The sequence below is a fragment of the Macrobrachium rosenbergii genome, chromosome 51, assembly GCF_040412425.1.
Source record: "Macrobrachium rosenbergii isolate ZJJX-2024 chromosome 51, ASM4041242v1, whole genome shotgun sequence".
Lineage (NCBI taxonomy): Eukaryota > Metazoa > Arthropoda > Malacostraca > Decapoda > Palaemonidae > Macrobrachium > Macrobrachium rosenbergii.
Window position 1 is genome coordinate 23160998 of NC_089791.1, and position 23635 is coordinate 23184632.

General features: G+C 36.0%; 2 protein-coding genes across 2 annotated transcripts; both read right to left on the minus strand.

The window, feature by feature from the left end:
- Nucleotides 1-722: 722 nt before the first annotated feature.
- On the minus strand, nt 723-8758 carry LOC136832980 (uncharacterized). The gene is made up of 5 exons (XM_067094630.1): nt 8508-8758; nt 5181-5253; nt 4681-5047; nt 1058-1128; nt 723-899 (listed from the first exon to the last, which is right to left on the minus strand). The coding sequence occupies exons 1-5, from the start codon at nt 8756-8758 to the stop codon at nt 723-725; spliced, it is 939 nt and encodes a 312-aa protein (XP_066950731.1).
- Nucleotides 8759-17824: 9066 nt separating this feature from the next.
- LOC136832981 (pro-resilin-like) lies at nt 17825-22521 on the minus strand. Its single transcript, XM_067094632.1, has 3 exons — nt 22425-22521; nt 18795-18881; nt 17825-18606 (listed from the first exon to the last, which is right to left on the minus strand). Exons 1-3 carry the CDS (start codon nt 22519-22521, stop codon nt 17825-17827), a joined length of 966 nt encoding a protein of 321 aa, XP_066950733.1.
- Nucleotides 22522-23635: the final 1114 nt, after the last annotated feature.

Below are 23635 nucleotides of genomic sequence, written 5' to 3' on the forward strand. Positions count from 1 at the left end.
CAACTCACATGAATGAAAGAAAAGTTCTATTGCCGGTGGTGATTTTGCTTTTCAAATAGATTTTAATGAAATACAGTAATTTTCTTTTTTTAAATTGATAGAATAACTGTATAAACATGTCACCGGGAATGTGCAAATCTTTGTTTGTGTACTGGGTAATCATATAAGATGTAGTCATTTAGGTTGGTCTATGACCGAATATGCATGTGCATATTTCATGCAATTTTATGTTTATTAGTACAAAAATACAGAAATTTGTAATTCCTTTATTTATTTTTATTTATTATACAAAAATATAGGTTATCTTTATAAACTTGTATGGTCAGATTTCGTATGAAGCACAAATAAAAGGCTCATGCATTGGAATGAATGAAAATGATCATTTGCCATGTTTAGAATGGGCTCCATAGGAGTTTGAAGTGATGGAGGAGCTCCATGCCCATTGCATAGGAGCTGGTGGGGCTCCAACTGTTGCCATTGGAACCATTACCATTTTTGTTACGTTCCTTTAGGCCATTTCCATTTCCATTGCCATTAACCATAGCCATTGTTACCATTGCCATTGCCATTTTGAACCATAGCCATTGTTACCGTTACTGCCATTGCCATTTGAACCATAGCCATTGTTGCCGTTGCCATTGCCGTTACCGTTGCGACTTCGATTTACCATAAGGGGGTCATAGGTAACGACCCCAATCTGCTCGTTGACTGAGTAGAAGTCTTCAGCGTCGCAGGTCAGTTGAACCACCAGTCACAGACGAGGTACTGTTGGTTGAAGATGGTGCCGTTGGGGCAGAGGAAGGAGTCCTGCTGACGGCGTCCATTGGGCCTGTCCTGGCAGATGTGAAGACCTGGCAGCCAGCCTGACGGTCAGTGTCGGCATAATAACCAGGTACATTCTGAGCATCGCAGGAGAAACGAGTGTCAGGACGGAGGCCAAAAATAGGTAGTCTTGTCCAGGAACTCCACCGCCTGGAATATTTTCTGCCAAGCAGTAAATGGATCAACTCCAGGAGTTCCTAGGAGGCCATAAGCATTGCTTGGTGGAGCTCCATACCTCATTGCTTGGGGAGGAGGAGGTGCTCATATCCATTGCTTGGGCCTGTCGGCGGCCACAAGGCTGAAGAGCTAGAAACAACGTTGAAAATTTTAGGTAAAAGATTGTGCTATTTGTAGTGGTTTTAACTTTGAAACTGGACTCCCAGTCTCTCAGTTAGAGTTCAATATTTGAACGTTATAAGTGTTTACTTTCTTCATTACAAACCAAATACACTTGTTTGAATAGATTACTACCACACACTACAAAGGCCTTCATGGTTGGTGGTGTATATATCGCTGGGATGGACCAGGATCTACAGAGGTGATCGACTGAGTGATGCCTCTGGAGGCACACGTTTAAATAGTGCCAGACCTTTTTTTTTATGATGGATTTCTTGTCCATGCAGCATCCCGAGCAAGGCCATTTTAATCGGTATTATTTCCGTTTTAGTTCTGAATGAGGAGAGAGAGGAGGAGGTAGTTTTTGTAACGGGAAGCAGAAGCAACTCTAAAGCCTTGTAATTAGTACATCTAAATATATCTGCATTCTGTGAGTTAGAAAAAAACTTGTTTATTGCGAGATATTTTTCTTTTCGTCTGCCTTTTACGATCTTGTAACGTGCTTTAAATATACATTCTAAAAATGAGTGTTTTGTGGAGGTTTTCTTTTGTTAATGATACTTTTATATTCAAAATTTTCGGTCGATTTTCTTTTCTCTTAAATAGATTTAGGTGTACTTGTCATTGGTATTAGTCTTACGCTTTGAGACGCTGTGACTTATTATTATTTACAGGACCTTTATGTCATCTTTCTTCGAAATTAAGGGTTTATTGTGACACCTAATATTTAATTTTATTTCAACCGATTTTTTTACAGTTAGTTTTTGGAGCGCGCATTTAGGCAATTCGAAAGTATTCCTTTTTGATTTAATATGATATAGATTTTAGGCAACTTTTCCGAAAAAGCCTTTTTGTCAAATATTCCCTCATTATTGCATATTTACCTTATACCATAATTCATGCACTTCTTCGCATACAGTAAGAAAACACTGAAATTGCCACTGGGAACACGTTAGTCTTTGATGCAGTTCGATAGGTTTCGTCCGACACGTTTTATTCATTTATTTACTTATTTATTTTTCTTTTATTTTATTTCATTTTCGACATGTTTTATTTCTTGTCAGTTGCGTCCAGGGGTAGACTCTGTCCACCTTTCCTTTGGATGATTTTTTAACATTGTATTTGAAAATTGCTTAACAAATTAACAAGCACCTGGGGCAAGAACAGTTTCATAGTTTGTGCATGGGAATTAGGAACTCAAAGCCAAATAGTTTCGTTAACCTTCATTAACCTGTACTTAATTAATGGAGAAACAGATACCTCGCACTGCGTTTCTCGCATCCATTTAAGAGACATATTTGTCTGAAATGATGTCTTTTAATGATATCGTCACATTTATTGTTCATAGTATTAGCATTATTATTCATATATATATTCTACCTGTGTCTTTGAACCCAGAGGTTTGTTTTAATGCAGTGCCATTAATAGCTTTGGGCAGTGCACCTTGTCCACTCTCTACATCGAAAACTGAAAAATCTAAAATGGAAAAACTGGCTGTTGGTATTTACTCTCCATCATTTTGCTCACCCAAAGATTTTTGCTGTTTTACTTATTCTGTTCTGCTGAGTTTTTCCAGTAATGAGATATATTGTTGACGCTTTCCATTAATCGCTACATCTAAATTTATCTTTTATTTCGTTCTGCGACTTTGTTTATTTGTACAGTACCTTTACGACGATTTCTTACTGAGGAAGTTGGGAATTTCGAATTTATTGCAGAAAATCAATGCATATTTGGATACACGAAGACATTTGAGAGATAAGATATTTTCCGATAGCTTTCTTAGTTTCACGTTTCTGAGTTTGTGTTCGTGTTTCATTCTCTGACGTTCATGAAGCCAAAAGCGTGGTAAGGTAGAGTGAGTAGCGTGAGTAAAAATGAGGGAATTTACATGTTTGACTCTGTTAAAGCTTACTATATTTATAAATTTCGGGGTCTTTATTTATGTAAGTTTTCACGTATGTATTTATGTAGAGATACATAAATTCATTAGGATTTCGAGTATTTATGGTATGTATTAATTGACCGAAACGATTTTGGATGCGAAAAGATAAAAGAAAAATAAGCGTTTTCAGACCTCGTGTAGGTCGCAATTTCAGTTATTGATTGTTGAAAATTATTGGGAGTATTTTTAATCAGCTATTAGACAGAATTTAAAATAGAACGCAAGTTTTAGTGGTTTGACTTAGATTGAAGTAAGCAATTACCAATTTATTTGTCATAATTGCTGAAGGTTTTGTCTGATATACTGTAATTATTTATGTCTCTTAATACTTAGATATGCAGTGCCAATGAAAAATTCGTCGGTTATGTACAAAAATTCTTAGGTGATATTCACTATCCATCTTGCCAGCCTTTACAGTAAAATCAAAGGATATTTTTACGATTCTTTAGAGAGGAAGACTGGACTCAGTACCAGATGTTGAGGACTAAGTTTTGAATAGTAGTGAAGCAAAATGTTTTCATTAAAGTCAGCAGAAATAACTGCGATTTTGTATGAAATTTTTTTTTTTTTTTAAATTCAGAAACTCGTTAGTTATTGTTGTTGTTAATATTATTACAAGTAGAAACCGAATGGCGTCTGTAAATTATTGTCTTAAAAAACACAGGTTAAAGGAATTGCAAGTTAATAACCAGTGATATTATATCGGCTGAAATTAATTAGACGTTCCTTAATAATAATATTTTAAAGCCCTTTAACTGGTTCACGCAAACGAAACATATCATTGTTAGAAGTGAGCACAGGGATGCTTAAAGCGATTTTGTTTTTCTTTTATTCATTGATATCCAAAGAACGCCTTGCGCGCGAAACTCCATTTGTGAAGGCTATGGTTCGTGTTCTAGGAAAAGTACAAATTATTTAACAAATTATTATATTTCATCTGAATTTTATCTTTAATAAAAATACTACTTAGATTTACTGACTTGTGTTCATTTTTTTCATGTTTATGCAACTCTCTTCAACGTGTATACATAGAATGTAAAGAAAGGCACCAAAAGGATTTTGCTTCCAGGTAGATTTTACGAAATACAGTAATTTTTTTTTTTTTTTCCAAATTCATAGAATAGTAATTAGTATAAAAATGTCACCGGAATGTGTAAAATTTTGTTTGTGTACTGGCTAATCGTATAAGATGTAGTCATTTAGATCATCCATGACCGAATATGCATGTGCATACATTTGAGCAAATTTTTTGTTTAGGTAAAGTATACAGAATAGTATTTGTAATTCCTTATTTATTTTTATTTATTATACAAAAATATACATTTATCTTTATAAAGTTGTATGGTCGCAGTTTCGTATGAAGCACTAATAAAAGGCTCATGCATTGAATGAATGAAAATGATCATTTGCCACATTTAGAATGGCGCTCCATAGGAGTTTGAAAGTGATGGAGGGGCTCCATACCCATTCATAGGAGCTGGTGGGGCTCCATAACCGTTGCCATTGGAACCATTACCATTTTTGTTACCGTTCCTTTCGGCCATTTCCATTTCATTTGAACCATAGCCATTTGTTACCGTTGCCATTGCCATTAAGCATTTGAACCATAGCTATTGTTACCGTTGGCATTGCTATTTGAACCATAGCCATTGTTGCCGTTGCCATTGCCGTTACCGCTGCGACTTCCATAAGGTCATAGGCAACGACCCCAATCTGCTCGTTGACTGAATAGAAGTCTTCCAGCGTCAGCACAGTTGAAGTTGAACCACCAGTCAGACGAGGTACTGTTGGTTGAAAGATGGTGCCGTTGGGGCAGAGGAAAGTCCTGCTGACGGCGTCCATTGGGCCTGTCCTGGCAGATGTGGAAGACCTGCAACCAGCCTGACGATCAGTGTCAGCACAATAACCAGGTACATTCTGAGCATCGCAGGAGAAACTAGTGGTCTGGGGACGGAGGCCAAAATAGGTAGTCTTGTCCGGAACTCCACCGCCAGGAATATTCTCTGCCAAAGCAACAAGTGGATCAACCCAGGAGTTCTAGGAGGGCCATAAGCATTGCTTGAGTGGCGCTCCATACCTGTTGCTTGGAGGAGCAGGAGGTGCTCCATATCATTCTTGGGCGCCTGTCGGCGGCTACAATGGGAGAAGAGCTAGAAATAAATTTGAAAATTTAGTTAAAGATTGTGATATTTTGTAGTACTTTACTGAGAACTGGACTCCCAATCTCTCAGTTAGAGTTCAATATTTTGAACGTTATAAATAATTTTACTCGCTTCTGTCATTTACAAACCAAATACAGTTTGTTGAATAGATTACTTACCACACACTACAAAGGCCCTTCATGGTTGGTGGTATATCGCTGGATGGACCAGGATCTGGCCAGAGGTGATCGACTGAAGTGATGCTTTCTGGTGGGAGGCACGAGTTTATATAGTGCCAGACTTTTTTTTTTATGATGGATTTCTTGTCATGCAGCGAAGCAAGGCCACTTAATCGGTATTATTTCCGTTTAGTTCTGAAAGAGGGAGAGAAGTAGTTAATTGTAACGGGAAGCAGCAGAAGCACATAAATATCTGGCATTATAGTGGTCACTCGTTTATTAAATATATTTTTTCGTCTGCCTTTTTATGATGTTGAGTTAGAAAAATACTTAAAATTGTTTTGGAGGTTTTCTTTGTTAATGATACTTTATATTCCAAATTTTATTTATCTATTAATTTAGGTATGCTTGTCTTGATATTAATTTTGAGACGCTGTGCTAAATTTACAGGACCTTTTATGTTTTCGGAATTGGAGTTTCTTTTGACACCTAATATTTAATTTTATTTTTATTTTTTACAGTTAATTTTGCAGCGCATTTTTTCTTTCTTTTGATCTACATGTGACTAGATTTTTGTACAATCCTTCCGAAAAGCCTTTTGTTATTCCTCATTATTAGTCTTACCTTATACCATAATTCATGCACTTCTTCGTATACAGTAAGAAACCACTTATTTACAGTGAACACTTCTTAGTCTTTAATGCAGTGTCATCGTTTTATCCATTTATTTACTTCTATTTATATATATATTCTTTTTATTTTTGACACCGTGTTTTATTTCTGGTCATTGCGTGATTTTATTTAAGCCGATTTTTACATTGTTTTTAACTGGTTAACCCGGCAACGTTTCACATTTATGGCAATTCGTTTCTCAAATAGTATTCCTTTTTCTTATTTAATGAAACAGATATCGCAGCATCCATTTAAGAGGCATATTTGTTTTAAACGATGTCCTTTAATGATATTATCACATTTATTGTTCATAGCACATTTATTAATTTATATTCTACTCATTGTCTTGAACCCAGAGGTTTTTTATAGTGCTGTTAATAGTTTGGGCAATGTCATTGTCCACTCCTTGAAACTGAAAATCTAAAATGGAAAACTATTGTTGGTATTTTCTGCATCACTGGTTACTCACCCAAAGATTTTGCCGAACACTTATTCTGCTCTGCTGAGTTTTTCCAGTAATGAGATAAATTGTTGACGGCCTTCCATTAACCGGAACACTAAATTTATATTTTATTTCCTGCGACCTTGTTTATTTGTAGTGCCTTTACGACGATTTTTCAAGGAATTCTAAATTTCATTTATTGTTGAAAATTTTTTGGATACACGTGTTTTTCCGTTTCTTGTTTCACGTGTCTGAGTTTGTGGCTCGTGTTTCATTCTCTGACGTTCAATCCTGGTGAGGTAGAGTGATGATTTTTAAAATTGAGGGAATTATTTTTAACATTTAAAGCTTGCTTTTTACAAATAATTCGTCTTTATTTATGTAAGCTTTCACGTACGTAGAGATACATAAATTCATTAGCACTTCAATTTTTTTGATGACCGAAACGAGATAAAGATAAAAATGCGTTTCCAGACCTAGTGTAGGTCGTTCAGATGTTATTGTTTGTTGAATATTATTGGGGTGTTTTTAATCAGCACAAACAGAATTTGGAAAGTAGAACATGATTGAAGTGGTTTGACTTAGATTGAAGTAAGCAATTACCAATTCATCTGTCACAATTGCTGAAGGTTTTGTCTGATTTACTGTAATTATTTATGTCTCTTAAATACTCTGATATGCAGTGCCAATGAAAAATTCGTCGGTCATAAAGTAAAAATTTAAAGTGATATTCACTATCCATCTTGCCAGCCTTTGTGCAAAATCAAAGGATACTTTTATGATTCTTTGAGAGAAGACTGGACTCAATGCCAGATGTTGAGGACTAAGTTTTTGAATAGTAGTGAAGCAAAATGTTTTAATTAAAGTCAGCAGAAATAACTGCGATTTTGTAGGAATTTTTTGTTTTTAATTTAGAAACTCTTTCAGTTATTGTTATTGTTAATTTTATTACAAGTAGAAACCGAATGCCGTCTGTAAATTATTGTCTTAAAAAACACAGGTTAAAGGAATTGCAAGTTAATAAACTGATATTATATTGGCTGAAATTAATTAGATATTACTTAATAATAATTTTTTAAATCCCTTTAACTGGTTCACGCAAACGAAACATATCATTGTTAGAAGTAAGCACAGGGATGCTTAAAGCGATTTTGTTTTTTCCTTTTAGTCATTGATAGCCAAAGAACGCCTTGCGTGCGAAACTCCATTTGTGAAAGCTATGGTTCGTGTTCTAGGTAAAGTGCAAATTATTTTAAAAATCATTATATTTCATCTGAATATTATTTTAATAAAAACGCTGCATAGATTTACCGACTTATGTTTATTTTTCATGTTTATGCAACTCTCTTCAACGTATACATGGAATGAAAGAGAGGTACCCGTGCTGATATTGCTTCCAAGTAGATTTTACGAAATACAGTAATTTTTTTTTTTCCAAATTCATAGAATGGGTAATTAGTAAACATTTAACCGGAATGTGTAAATTTTTTTTGTTTACTGGCTAATCGTATAAGATATCGTCATTTACATCATCCATGACCGAATTTGCATGTTGCATACATTTTAAGCAAATTTTTTTGTTTAGGTAAAGTATACAGGATATTATTTGTAATTTCTTATTTATTTTTATTTATTATACAAAAATATGCATTTATCTTTATAAAGTTAGTATGGTCGCAGTTTCGTATCAAGCACCAATGAAAGGTTCATGCGTTGAATGAATGAAAATGATTATTTGTCATGTTTAGAATGGCGCTCCATAGGAGTTTGAAAGTGATGGAGGGGCTCCATACCCATTCATAGGAGCTGGTGGGGCTCCATAACCGTTGCCATTGGAACCATTACCATTTTTGTTACCGTTTCTTTGGCCATTTCCATTTCCATTGCCATTTGAACCATAGCCATTGTTACCGTTGCCATTGCCATTTGAACCATAGCCATTGTTGCCATTGTTGCCATTTTACCGTTACTGCCGTGACCGTTGCGCCATATGGGTCATAGGTAACGACCCCAATCTGCTCGTTGACTGAGTAGAAGTCTTCAGCGTCAGCACAGTCGAAGTTGAACCACCAGTCACAGACGAGGTACTGTTGGTTGAAGATGGTGCCGTTGGGGCAGAGGAAGGAGTCCTGCTGACGGCGTCCATTGGGCCTGTCCTGGCAGATGTGGAAGACCTGGCATCCAGCCTGACGATCAGTGTCGGCATAATAACCAGGTACATTCTGAGCATCGCAGGAGAAAACGAGTGTCAGGGACGGAGGCCAAAAATAGGGTAGTCTTGTCCAGAACTCCACCGCCAGGAATATTCTCTGCCAAGGCAGCAAGTGGATCTACCTGTAAGAGTTCCTAGTGGGGCAGCATTGCTTGGTGGAGCTCCAGCCATTGCTTGGAGGAGGAGGAGGTGCCCATATCCATTGCTTGGTGCCTGTCGGCGGCTACGAGGCTGAGAAGAGCTGGAAATAACGTGGATGATTTCAAGTAAAAAGATCAAAATTTTTTAGTACTTAAAGGGGAATTTTACCATGCCTTGATGTGGGCTTTTAGTTTTATATTGAAATATAATATTTGGGGGTATTATGGAAATATTCATTCCCTTCTATCACTAGAAACTGAATACAATTTGTTCGAATAGATTACTTACCACACACTACAAAGGCCTTCATCGCTGGTGGTGTATATCGCTGGGATGGACCAGGATCTACAGAGGTGATCGACTGAGTGATGTATTGTGGTGGGAGACGCGAGTATATATAGTGCCAGACTTCTTTTTTGATTTAACGATGGCCTTTCTTGTCATGCACCGGAGCAAGGCCGTTTAATCGGCATTGCTTCCGTTTTAATTCTGAAGTAGGGAGAGAAAGTTACTCATAACTGGAAGCAGACTTATAAGAAAAAAAGAAACTAAATTTTTTTCTACATTATTGGACGTGTGAAGATACTCGTTTGTTGCAAAGTATTTAATACTTCTCGTAACTTTTATTGCATGTAAGCGGATATTATACAACAAAATATTTTAGGCAACCTCGTGCGTAGGATTTTCCCTTTATTCAAAGTTACGTCGAAAGTCAGTTGTATATCGATATATGTTTTCAAGTAAATTTTATTACGGTATGCTTCCTAGTGTGAACCAGTCATTAGAATTTTACTTTTCCACTCAGAGTCACTTTTCATCTTTTAACTTCATTGCCGTACCAAATGTTTATTTTTTATTATCATCTTTCGATGTCAGACTAAACCGGATGGAATCGTTCTTTCTGGATAAAATGAACAACGTTGATATCTTCTGCTCTCTAGTTTCAAAAGCATGTGTGTTTGTGAAGTACACTCTTGGATATTGCTGATTTCAGCTTATTTTCGCCTACAGAAGGTAAATTGAACACTGATTTCCAAGAAACGCGTAAACACTTTTTACATTTTGATGTTCCGCCAAATGCTTTTAGTTTTTAATTAAAATATTCATTTCTGAAATATATTGAGGGTTCACTAATAAGTACGTTTAAGTCGTTCTTCACCTTCGTTTTGGTTGATTCTGTAGTGTATTGCATTTGTTTTCAGTCTTATTGCTTGGGAATTATGAACTGTAAAACAAAACACTACGGCAATCCTTCATCCAGTTTAACTTTGAGAACTAGGTGTCTCATGTTGCGTGTTGTGTATCCTTTAATCTGCCCTTGTTCAAGATATAAATTTTTCTCGTCAAAAGAGGTACTTTGATGATATTACATTCATTGTTATTGATATTGTCGTGATTATCACTTCTGTTTATTTTTCTTTTTGAACATTCATATGAGTTTTGTCTGTTTTCCCTTTGTCCACTTTTCTAAACTTAAAAGGAAAGTTATACAAACTGAAAAGCTTGTATTAGTTTATACTCTCTGTTTTCGAAACTTTGCCGCAGGGTTTTGCCATTTTGATTTATTTTGTCTTATTCAAGTTTTCTTCAAGTTCTTTAATACTTTCCTTGAATTTTGTAATCTTTGGAATTTTTTTATCATCGTTCCTTTCCAAGCAGCTGTTGATATTTTGTATAACACCTTTTTACCCCATTTCTCATTGTTGAGGTCGTTCTCAATATCGGTAATCGTGAGACTGTAGATACATGATCCAACTTTACAAATTCTTAGATAAATTTTGCGATAGTATCTGGCAATATATACATTAGGCCAACTTGTTTTGGATGTCCCTGTATTAAGTATTGCAAGGTGAAAAATAAAAATGATATACAGTATTTACTTACATAGGTAAATTCAAATGTTCTGATTTATTACAAAGTAGAATTAATTACATGCACTAATTTCTTACTCAAAAAAGTACAACGATAAGTTAGAATTACCTTAGTTGTTAAAGTCTTGAATAAATAGAATGAATAGAAAATAGAATAGAAAATGATGTTGATCAGATATTGAAGAGAAATTTAAATTTTACGTTAGTTTTATTGCTTTGAATTAGACTCAGCGCACGAAAGTGCGAGTATTTCTTCATAATGCCAGCCCCTTCGACAGAGTTACAGGAATAGCATGCCTTAAGAATCTTGTAACGGGAAGGACTGGATCCTGTATATGAAGTAGAGTCCACAGATTTTTTGAATAATAGTGCCAAAATGTTTTTGTTATGCTAAATAGAATTTCTTGCTTTTTTTTTGGAGGATTAAATTACGTGTCTTCAATAATCTATTGTCTCCAAGCCAAAAAATCTAAAGTTCAAGGAATCATCTGTAATAATTGGCCGTGTAGGCTACTGTCGATCTGAAATTAGAAATTGGAAATAATTTCCGTAGGCCTTAGGTAGTTTGTGAGGATGGTGCAAGAAAATGAATGGTTTACACTAACGTTTTTGTTGATTCTTGCTTAGATACCGAATTTAAGGTTTTAGAGAATCTAAGATAAAATATTCTGTTAAGAGTCATATTAAGTTCTTTTCATTCCAACCACTAGATGTTAAGTACAGAATCTTGTATGCCTTTGCTCATAAGAATAGCATGAGGCACAACTTTTGTAGCGCCCATGTGTAACGTTCATACGCTGGTCAGACAGTTTTTTCATACTGGACAGTTTATGCACAAATTCCTCCTGCATAATGCCATAAATCTTTAGAAATATAGATAGAAATACCTTGGTGATGCAATTATTTTGAAGAAAAATTGGTTATGAAATTAATTTGGCCTGTCATTGCTAACATGAACAGAAATATTGATTACAGTATGAAGGCCAATACTTATAATTTTTTTTGTCGTTAGATACTTAAAAAAAAGGAATTTGAATGTAGTAGAAAATATATCAAGAAGTCTGTTTGGAAAAGTCTTGAAAAAAGAGGGACGGTTATATTCTCAAGAAGTTTCTTAGACGTATCACATTATGGGTTTGACTAATTCTTCCTCTAAGAAAGTGATTGCCAATCTTAAATGTTTGATAGCCTTGAGTATTCTACACTGACTCTGAGCATCTCCTTCAGAAGTATCTTGAGATGGATGTGTGACTTACCTGTACTTTTAGGAAATATTCTACATATCTTGCAAAGCTTTCCTTGTGTAAAAAAAAAAGTTAAGTATATCTTAGTTTTACCAGACCACTGAGCTGATTACCAGCTCTCCTAGGGCTGGCCCGAAGGATTAGACTTTATTTTACGTGGCTAAAAACCAATTGGTTACTTAGCAACGGGACGTACAGCTTATTGTTGGAATCCAAACCACATTATAGCGAGAAATGAATTTCTATCACCAGAAATAAATTCCTCTAACTCTTCATCAGCCGGCCGCGGGAATTGATCTCCGGCCCATCGAGTGACAGTCTGAAGCTCAACCGAGTCGGCCAACAAAGGGCTTTTCCTTGTGTAACTCATCTTGACAGTATTAGATTAAATGTTTCATCTCATCAGTGACCCATCTGTTAACAGCTTGGACTCTGTTAAGTCGGCTGTCCGTTCGCTTGTTAGTTTTCTATAAAAGAAAACTATTGAGATGGCTGTTTGTCTGTCTGTCCGTGCTTTTTCTGTACGCCTTCAGATCTTAAAAACTACTGGGGCTAGAGGGCTGCAAATTGATGTGTTGATCATCCACCCTCCAATCATCAAACATACCAAATTGCAGCCCTCTAACCTCACTAGTTTTTATTTTATTTAGGTTAAAGTTAGCCATAATCGTGCTTCTGGCAACGATATAGGGCAGGCCACCACCGGGACGTGGTTAAAGTTCCATGGGCCGCGGCTCACACTGCATTATACCGAGACGACCGAAAGATATATCTGTTTTTGGTGACCTTGATTACACCCAGTAGCGGCTGTACAGAAAACTAGATTGTGCCGAATAACTTTCTGCGCATTTTTGACTTGTTATTCTTAAGATGTATTCTACACATATATAATTGTTGACTTTCACTGTCTTCTTAAATGCTTCTATGGGTGTGTACGGACACGAAGAAGGTTATACTTTAGCTGTTTACATAGATACTAGGTAATAATAGGTTCTTATTCCTTTATGTTTAATATACAAAAATATACATTGACAATTATAATGCTCTTAGATTTAAGGACCATATCCAAGCAAGAATAAAGATGTTCTTCCATTAGTGATGTTGCAGATAGTCGTTCATTTGTCGAGTTGGGGATAATGAGGTGATACATAACTTAGAAAGGTGCACCGTAAGAGTTTGAAGGTGATGGAGGTGCTCCATATCCATTGCTAGGAGGTGGTGGGGCTCCATAACCGTTACTGGGAGCAGCACCTGCTCCATTACCGTTGCCATTAGATCCATAACCATTGTTTCCGTTACCGTTGCGACTTCTACCGTAAGGGTCATAGGTAACGACTCCAATCTGCTCGTTGACTGAGTAGAAGTCTTCAGCGTCAGCACAGTCGAAGTTGAACCACCAGTCACAGACGAGGTACTGTTGGTTGAAGATGGTGCCGTTGGGGCAGAGGAAGGAGTCCTGCTGACGGCGTCCATTGGGCCTGTCCTGACAGATGTGGAAGACCTGGCATCTAGCCTGACCATCAGTGTCGGCATAATAACCAGGTACATTCTGAGCATCGCAGGAGAAACGAGTGTCAGGGACGGAGGCCAAAATAGGGTAGTCTTGTCCAGGAACTCCACCGCCAGGAATATTCTCTGCCAAGGCAGCAAGTGGATCTACTCCATAGGAGTTCCTGGGTGGGCCATAAGCATTGCTTGGTGGAGCTCCATACCCATTGCTTGGGGGAGCTGGAGGGGCTCCATAGCCATTGGAGGGAGGGCGTTGGTCAGCAGCTGCGAGGCTGAGAAGAGCTGGAAATAACGTGTAACGTTTCAAGGAAAAGATTGAAATATTGTGTAATATTTAACTGCAAATTCTACTTCGAGCATCGATGGATATTAAGTTTCTATATTGAAGTTTACTGTTAGAAAATTATAAATCTGTTCATTCGCTTCTATCACTATAAAGTTTAAACAGTTTGTTCGACTTGATTACTTACCACACACTACAAAGGCCTTCATCGTTGGTGGTGTATATCGCTGGAATGGACCAGGATCTACGGAGGTGATCGACTGAGTGATGCCTTCTGGAGGGAGACGCGGGTTTAAATAGTGCCAGAATTCTTGTTTTTTTTTTATAGTGATGGTCTTTCCTGTCATGCACTAGAGCAAGGCCATTTAATCGGCATTGATTCCGTTTTAGTTTTGAAGTAGGGAGAGAGAAAGTTACTCATAACTGGATGCAGATTTTTAAAATAAAATTAGATAAAATAAAAATAAAAAAAAATAAATAAAAAAAATAAATTTTACTTCATTTTGAAAATTTAATAAACACTCGTTTGTCGCAAAGTATTTAATTGTTCGTGTAACTTTAATACATGAAAGCGGATATTACAAAACGAAATATTACAGGCAACCACCTTGTGTAGAACGTTCCCTTTATTCAAAATCACGGTGAATGTCCAATTATAATTTGATTATTTTTTAAAGTAAATTTTATATCTTTATACTTCCGAGGTCGAAGCGACCATTAGAATTTTACTCTTTCACTCAGTTGTCACTTTCCACCTTTTAGCTTCATTGCCGTACGAAATATTTATTTTTTCATCATCTTTCGATGTCAGTTAAACGTATGGAATCATTCTTTCTGCACAAAATGAACAACATTCATGTCTTCTGCCCTCCAGTTTCAAAAGTATGTGTATTTGTGAAATACTCTCTTGAATACTGCTTATATATGCTTACTTTCGCCTACAGATTGTAAATTGAATACTGATTTCCTAGAAACGCATGAACACTTTTTACATTTGATGTTTCGCCCAATACTTTTAGTTATTTATTAAAATATTCATTTTTGAACTGTATTTTCGGTTCACTAGAACTGCACATTTAATTCTCTTCAGTTCCTTCATGGGACAGTCGCTCTTCACCTTCCTGTTGGTTTACTCTGTAGTGTATTGCATCTGTTTTCTCCCTTATTGCTTGCGAATTAGGAACTCTAAAGTCAGACACTATGGCCATCTTTCATCCAATTTGACTTTGATGCGGATCTAGGTGCCTCACGCTGCGTTTTGTGTATCCTTTAATTGGCCCGTGTTCAAGATGTAAATTTTTCTTGTCAAAAGATGTCCTTTGATAATGTTGAACTTTTTGTTAATGATATTACCGCGATTATCCATTCTCTATTTATTTTTTGTTCAGATATTTATTTCGTTCAATGTCATTTGGGTTTATATCTATTTTCCCTTTGTGCATTTTTCTAAATTTAAAAAGGAGGTGCATAAATAGTTAGGAACTTTACATCAGTTTTTGCTGTCTGTCTTCGAGAGTGCACCGTAAGGTTTTGCTATTTTGATTCATTCTGTCTTATTCAAGTTTTCACTTGCTGTGAATTTTGTAAATTTGCGTTTTTTTCATCGTTCCTTTCCAAGTAGCTGTTGCTATTTTGTATAACACCCTTTTACCTTATTTGTTAGTGTTGAGGTCGTTCTCATTATCGGTAATCGTGAGAGATGTCTACAGTCATGTAGATACACGATCGAACTTTACAAAATTCTTGGACAAAGATTGCCATAGTTCCTTACTATATGTATATTATTGCTCTTTATACATTAGGCCAAATTGTTTTAGATATCCCTATATTAAGTAATACGGTGTGAAAAAAATGATGTATTTTACTAATGTTATATAAGCATACATGTGGAACTTTAAATATATACAGTATTTACATACCTAGGTAAGTTCAAGTGTACTGATACATTGCCAAAGTAGAATGAATTAAATATACTAATTTTTTACAAAAGTACAAGGATAACGGTAGTTAGCATTAATGTAGTGAATAAATTTAATAATAAATATGATAATAGAAAAGATAATAGAAGCTTTGTTAATCAGATATTAAAGAGAAATTTAAATTTTACCTAAGTTTAATTTGTTTGAATTAGATTCAGCGCATGAAAATACGAGTATTTCTTCATAATGCCTGCCCCTTCAGCAGAGTTACAGGAATAACATTCCCTAAGAATCTTGTGAAGTAGAGTCCACAGATTATGGGAATAATAGTGCCAAAATGTTTCAAGTATGCTGAAAAGAATTATCTGCTTTTCTGTAGGGGATTAAACCATTTGTGTTCAACAAGCTATTGTCTCCAAGCCAAGATTTCTTAAGTTAAAGGAATTATCGGGCATGTACCTGGTGTTATGTGTCGATTTGAAATTAGAAATAATTTCCGTAGGCCTTAGCTAGTTTGCTCGAAATAAACTTACCGTCTTTAGAACTAGTGAAGATGATGCAAGAAAATGATTGGTTTGTCATGCACGAACGTTTTTGTTGCTTGTTGCCCAGATTCAGAACTTAATGTTTTAGAGAATCTGAGATCAGTTATTCTGTTAACAGTCTTAACAAGTTCGTGTTATTCTAACGACTAGACGTTAAGTACAGAATCTTGATTACATTTCTCATAACAGTAGCATGAGGTACAACTTCTGTGCCGTTATTGTGTATGTAATGTTCTTACGCTAGTGCGACAATTTTTTCTTATTGTATATATTTCTGTCTATAAATTCCTCTTGTATATTGACACATACGTTTCTGAATATAAATAGAAATACCTTGGTGCTGCAATTTTTTTGAAGTAAAAATAGATATAAAATTGATTTGGCCTGTCATTATTGACATAAACAGAAATAATTACTACAATTTGAAGGGCAATGTTGATGCTTTTTTTCATTACATATTAAAATAAAAGAAATTTAAGAGAATTTCCGATATGATTGTAATAAAAAAATATACCAAGAAGTCAGTTTGGGAATTCATGAAAGAAAGAGTGATGGTTATAATTTTTTTGATTTTCAAGAATTTTTTCAGACGTATCCTCTAAGAAAGTGGTTGTCAGTCTTAAATGCCTGATAGCCTTGAATATTCTATGACTCTCAGGACCTCCCTTCCGATGATCTTTAGATGTATGTGTGTCTTAAGTGCTTGTATGGACAATCTTCCGTATGCTTTCTTTGTAACTCTATCTTGACAGATTCGTTTTAACGTGCTTTTATACCCATTTTTTTAAGTTAATGTGCAGCTCTTTGAAGGACTTTGATTTTGGTGGGGTAGGCCGTAACCTCGACCGGCTGCCCTGCCTGACATCGCTTAGACCCAGGTACTGAACCGGTACCGAACGTGGACATTGTTACCGAAACCCCAGCTCTTTTGAGGACAGTACGACAGTTCGAGACGTATGAGTGTCTGTTATGTTTTTTGAAGATGTTGGAGTGGCTTTGTTTAACAGTAGTCTGTAACATCCATTTGCTTTCAGCAAAACCTATCTGATTACATACGTAATCCCGGATGTCTACACGATATATGAAAGTTTTTGACTGGGTTCTTGGTTACCCTGGTGAAGTCTGTGGTTGCCTCTACCAACCAAGCCATCGAGGCTCTTTACTCATCTTGAAAATTAAACTAAATGTTTCAACTCATCAGTGACTGTTAAACTGAGTTCAGTTTATATAAATTTTTAAGTTCTTAGATATTAAATACACTATATGCTTTTAGTCTTAAAATGGTGTGTACATTAACTGTTAACTGTCTATATATGTATTTTTAAATCCTTCTGTGGGTGTGCATTTAGACAAAGAAGTGCATATTTTTGTTGGTTATGCAAATACTGGGTAATAATAGTTTCTTATTCCTTTATGTTTAATATACAAAAATATACATTGAAATTTATAATACTCTTAGAATTAAGGACGATATTCAAGCATGAAGCAGAGGTTGTTCTTCCATTAGTGATGTTGCAGATTGTCGTTCATTTGTCGAGTTGGGGATAATGAGTGATACATGTCTTAGAAAGGTGCACCATAAGAGTCTGAAGGTGATGGAGGAGCTCCATATCCATTGCTAGGAGGTGGTGGGGCTCCATAACCGTTACTGGGAGCAGCACCTGCTCCATTACCGTTGCCATTAGATCCATATCCATTGTTTCCGTTGCCGTTGCCATTAGATCCATAACCATTGTTTCCATTACCATTGCCATTAGATCCATAACCATTGTTTCCATTACCGTTGCCATTAGATCCATATCCATTGTTTCCGTTGCCGTTGCCATTAGATCCATAACCATTGTTTCCATTACCGTTGCGACTTCTACCATAAGGGTCATAGGTAACGACCCCAATCTGCTCGTTGACTGAATAGAAGTCTTCAGCATCAGCGCAGTCGAAGTTGAACCACCAGTCACAGACGAGGTACTGTTGGTTGAAGATGGTGCCGTTGGGGCAGAGGAAGGAGTCCTGCTGACGGCGACCATTGGGCCTGTCCTGGCAGATGTGGAAGACCTGGCATCTAGCCTGACGATCAGTGTCGGCATAATAACCAGGTACATTCTGAGCATCGCAGGAGAAACGAGTGTCAGGGACGGAGGCCAAAATAGGGTAGTCTTGTCCAGGAACTCCACCGCCAGGAATATTCTCTGCCAAGGCAGCAAGTGGATCTACTCCATAGGAGTTCCTGGGTGGGCCATAAGCATTGCTTGGTGGAGCTCCATACCCATTGCTTGGGGGAGCAGGAGGGGCTCCATAGCCATTGGAGGGAGGGCGTTGGTCAGCAGCTGCGAGGCTGAGAAGAGCTGGAAATAACGTGTAACGTTTCAAGGAAAAGATTGAAATATTGTGTAATATTTAACTGCAAATTCTACTTCGTGCATCGATGGATATTCAGTTTCTATATTGAAGTTTACTATTAGAAAATGATAAATCTGTTCATTCGCTTCTATCACTATAAAGTTTAAACAGGTTGTTCGACTTGATTACTTACCACATACTACAAAGGCCTTCATCGTTGGTGGTGTATATCGCTGGAATGGACCAGGATCTACTGAGGTGATCGACTGAGTGATGCCTTCTGGAGGGAGACGCGGGTTTAAATAGTGCCAGAATTCTTTTTTTTTTTATAGTGATGGTCTTTCCTGTCATGCACTAGAGCAAGGCCATTTCATCGACATTGTTTCCGTTTTAGTTTTGAAGTAGGGAGAGAGAAAGTTACTCATAACTGGATGCAGATTTGTAAAATAAAATTAGATAAAATAAAAATAAGAAAAATAAATAAAAAAATTAAATTTTACTTAATTTTGAAAATTTAATAAATATTCGTTTGTCGCAAAGTATTTAATTGTTCGTGTAACTTTAATACATGAAAGCGGATATTACAAAACGAAATATTACAGGCAACCACCTTGTGTAGAACGTTCCCTTTATTCAAAATCACGGTGAATGTCCAATTATAATTTGATTATTTTTTAAAGTAAATTTTATGTCTTTATACTTCCTAGGTCGAAGCGACCATTAGAATTTTACCCTTTCAATCAGTTGTCACTTTCCACCTTGTAGCTTCATTGCCGTACGAAATGTTTATTTTTTCATCATCTTTCGATGTCAGTTAAACGTATGGAATCATTCTTTTTGCACAAATTGAACAACATTCATGTCTTCTGCCCTCCAGTTTCAAAAGTATGTGTATTTGTGAAATACTCTCTTGAATACTGTTTACTTTCGCCTACAGATGGTAAATTGAATACAGATTTCCTAGAAACGCATGAACACTTTTTAATTTTGATGTTTCGCCCAATACTTTTAGTTATTAATTAAAATATTCATTTTTGAAATGAATTTTCGGTTCACTAGAACTGCACATTTAATTTTCTTCAGTTCCTTCATGGGACAGTCGCTCTTCACCTTCCTGTTAGTTTATTCTATAGTGTATTGCATTTGTTTTCTCCCTTGTTGCTTGCGAATTAGGAACTCTAAAGTCAGACACTATGGCCATCTTTCATCCAATTTGACTTTGATGGAAAGGTGCCTCACGCTGCGTTTTGTGTATCCTTTAATTGGCCCGTGTTCAAGATGTAAATTTTTCTTGTCAAAAGATGTCCTTGATAATGTGAACTTTTGTTAATGATATTACCGCGATTATCCATTCTTCTATTTATTTTTTGTTCAGATATTTATTTCGTTCAGTGTCATTTGGGTTTATATCTATTTTCCCTTTGTGCACTTTCTAAATTTAAAAAGGAGGTGCATAAATAGTTAGGAACTTTACATCAGTTTTTGCTGTCTGTCTTCGAGAGTGCACCGTAAGGTTTTGCCATTTTGATTCATTCTGTCTTATTCAAGTTTTCACTTGCTGTGAATTTTGTAAATTTGGGTTATTTTCATCGTTCCTTTCCAAATAGCTGTTGCTATTTTGTATAACACCCTTTTACCTTATTTGTTAGTGTTGAGGCCGTTCTCATTATCGGTAATCGTGAGAGATGTCTACAGTCACAGATACACGATCGAACTTACAAAATTCTTGGACAAAGATTGCCATAGTTTCCTTTACTATATGTATATTATTGCTCTTTATACATTAGGCCAAATTGTTTTAGATATCCCTATATTAAGTAATACGGTGTGAAAAACAAATGATGTATTTTACTAATGTTATATAAGCATACATGTGGAACTCTAAATATATACAGTATTTACATACCTAGGTAAGTTCAAGTGTACTGATACATTCCAAAGTAGAATGAATTAAATATACTAATTTTTTACAAAAGTACAAGGATAACGGTAGTTAGCATTAATGTAGTGAATAAATTTAATAATAAATATGATAATAGAAAAGATAATAGAAGCTTTGTTAATCAGATATTAAAGAGAAATTTAAATTTTACCTAAGTTTAATTTGTTTGAATTAGATTCAGCGCATGAAAATACGAGTATTTCTTCATAATGCCTGCCCCTTCAGCAGAATTACAGGAATAACATTCCCTAAGAATCTTGTGAAGTAGAGTCCACTGATTATGGGAATAATAGTGCCAAAATGTTTTAAGTAAATTATATATGCTGAACAGTATTATCTGCTTTTCCGTAGGGGATTAAACCACTTGTGTTCAACAAGCTATTGTCTCTAAGCCAAGATTTCTTAAGTTAAAGGAATTATCGTGCATGTAGCTGGCGTTATGTGTCGATTTGAGATTAGAAATTAGAAATAATTTCCACAGGCCTTAGCTAGTTTGCGCGAAATAAACTTACCAGCTTTAGAACTAATGAAAATGATGCAAAAAATGATTGGTTTGTCATGTACTAACGTTTTTGTTGCTTGCTGCCCAGATTTAGAACTTAATGTTTTAGAGAATCTGAGATCAGTTATTCTATTAATCTTAACAAGTTCGTGTTATTCTAACGACTAGACGTTAAGTACAGAATCTTGAATACATTTCTCATAACAGTAGCATGAGGTACAACTTCTGTGCCGTTATTGTGTATGTAATGTTCTTTTGCTAGTGCGACAATTTTTTCTTATTGTATATATTTCTGTCTATAAATTCCTCTTGTATATTGACACATACGTTTCTGAATATAAATAGAAATACCTTGGTGCTGCAATTTTTTTGAAGTAAAATAGATATAAAATTGATTTGGCCTGTCATTATTGACATAAACAGAAATAATTACTACAATTTGAAGGGCAATGTTGATGCTTTTTTTCATTACATATTAAAATAAAAGAAATTTAAGAGAATTTCCGATATGATTGTAATAAAAAAATATACAAAGAAGTCAGTTTGGGAATTCAAAAAAAGAAAGAGTGATGGTTATAATTTTTTGGTTTTCAAGAAATTTTAAGACGTATCCTCTAAGAAAGTGGTTGTCAGTCTTAAATGCCTGATAGCCTTGAATCTTCTGCGCTGACTCTTAGGACCTCCTTCCGATGTATCTTTAGATGTATGTGTGTCTTAAGTGTACTTGTATGGACAATCTTCTACGTATCTTGCAAAGCTTTCCTTGTGTAACTCATCTTGACAGTATTAAACTAAATGTTTCAACTCATCAGTGACTCGTCTATTAACAGCCTGGATTCGGTTATATAAATTTTTAAGTTCTTGGATATGTAAAATACACTATGCTTTTAGTCTTAAAATGTACTGTACCAGTGCATAACTGTTAACTGTCTATATATGTATTTTTAAATCCTTCTGTATGTGCATTTAGATACAAAGAAGTGCATATTTTTGTTGGTCAAGAAAGGAATGGGACTAACAACAGTTTCTTATTCCTTAATTATTCATATACAAAAATATACATTGAAATTTATAATATTTTAGACTTAAGAACGATATTCAGTAAGCAGAGGTTGTTCTTCCATTAGTGATACAGATTGCACATCGTTCATTTGTCGAGGTGTCTAATGTTTATACATGTCTTAGAAAGGTGCTTCATAAGAGTCTGAAGGTGATGGAGGAGCTCCACATCCATTGCTAGAGGTGCTGGGGCTCCTTTACTGTTTACTGGGAGCACCTGCTCCATTACTGGAATTTTGCCATTAGATCCATATCCATTGTATTGCAGATAGTCGTTTGTTTGTCTGGGGATAATAGATCCATGACCATTGTTTCATTACCATTGCCATTAGATCCATAATCATTGTTTCCATTACCGTTGCCATTAGATCCATATCCATTGTTTCCAGTTACCGTTGCCATTAGATCCATAACCATTGTTTCCATTACCGTTGCGACTTCTACCATAAGGGTCATAGGTAACGACCCCAATCTGCTCGTTGACTGAATATCAGGCCTTCTGCATCAGCGCAGTCGAAGTTGAAACCACCAGTCACAGACGAGGTAATGTTGGTTCAAAGATGGTGCCAAGTTAGCGTAGAGGAAGAGTCCTGCTGACGGCGACCATTGGGCCTGTCCTGGCAGATGGAAGACCTGGCATCTAGCCTGACCATCAGTGTCGGCATAATAATCCAGTACATTCTGAGCATCGCAGGAGAAACCGGTGTCAGGGACGGAGGCCAAAATAGGTAGTCTTGTCCAGGAACCCACCGCCAGGAATATTCTCTGCCAAGGCAGCAAGTGGATCTACCTGTAGGAGTTCCTGGGTGGGGCTTAAGCATTTTTGGTGGAGCCTCCATACCCATTGCTTGGGAGCAGGAGGCTCCATAGCCATTGAGGGGAGGGCGTTGGTCAGCAACTGCTGAGGCTGAGAAGAGCTGAAATAACGTGTAACGTTTCAAGTTAAAGATTGAAATATTGTAATATTTAACTGCAAATTCTACTTTGTGCATCGATGGATATTCAGTTTCTATATTGAATTTACTATTAGAAAATGATAAATCTGTTCATTCGCTTCTATCACTATAAAGTTTAAACAGGTTGTTCGACTTGATTACTTACCACATACTACAAAGGCCTTCATCGTTGGTGGTGCATATCGCTGGAATGGACCAGGATCTACTGAGGTGATCGACTGAGTGATGCCTTCTGGAGGGAGACGCGGGTTTAAATAGTGCCAGACTTTTTTTTTTTTTTTTTTTTTATAGTGATGGTCTTTCCTGTCATGCACTGGAGCAAAGCCATTTTCATCGACATTGTTTCCGTTTTAGTTTTGAAGTAGAGAGAGAAAGTTACTCATAACTGATGCAGATTTGTAAAATAAAATTAGATAAAATAAAAAATAAGAAAATAAAATAAGAAATTTTTACTTAATTTTGAAAATTTAATAAATATTCGTTTGTCGTAAAAAATTTAATTGTTCGTAACTTAATACATGAAAGCAGATATTACAAAACGAAATATTACAGGCAACCACCTTGTGTAGAACGTT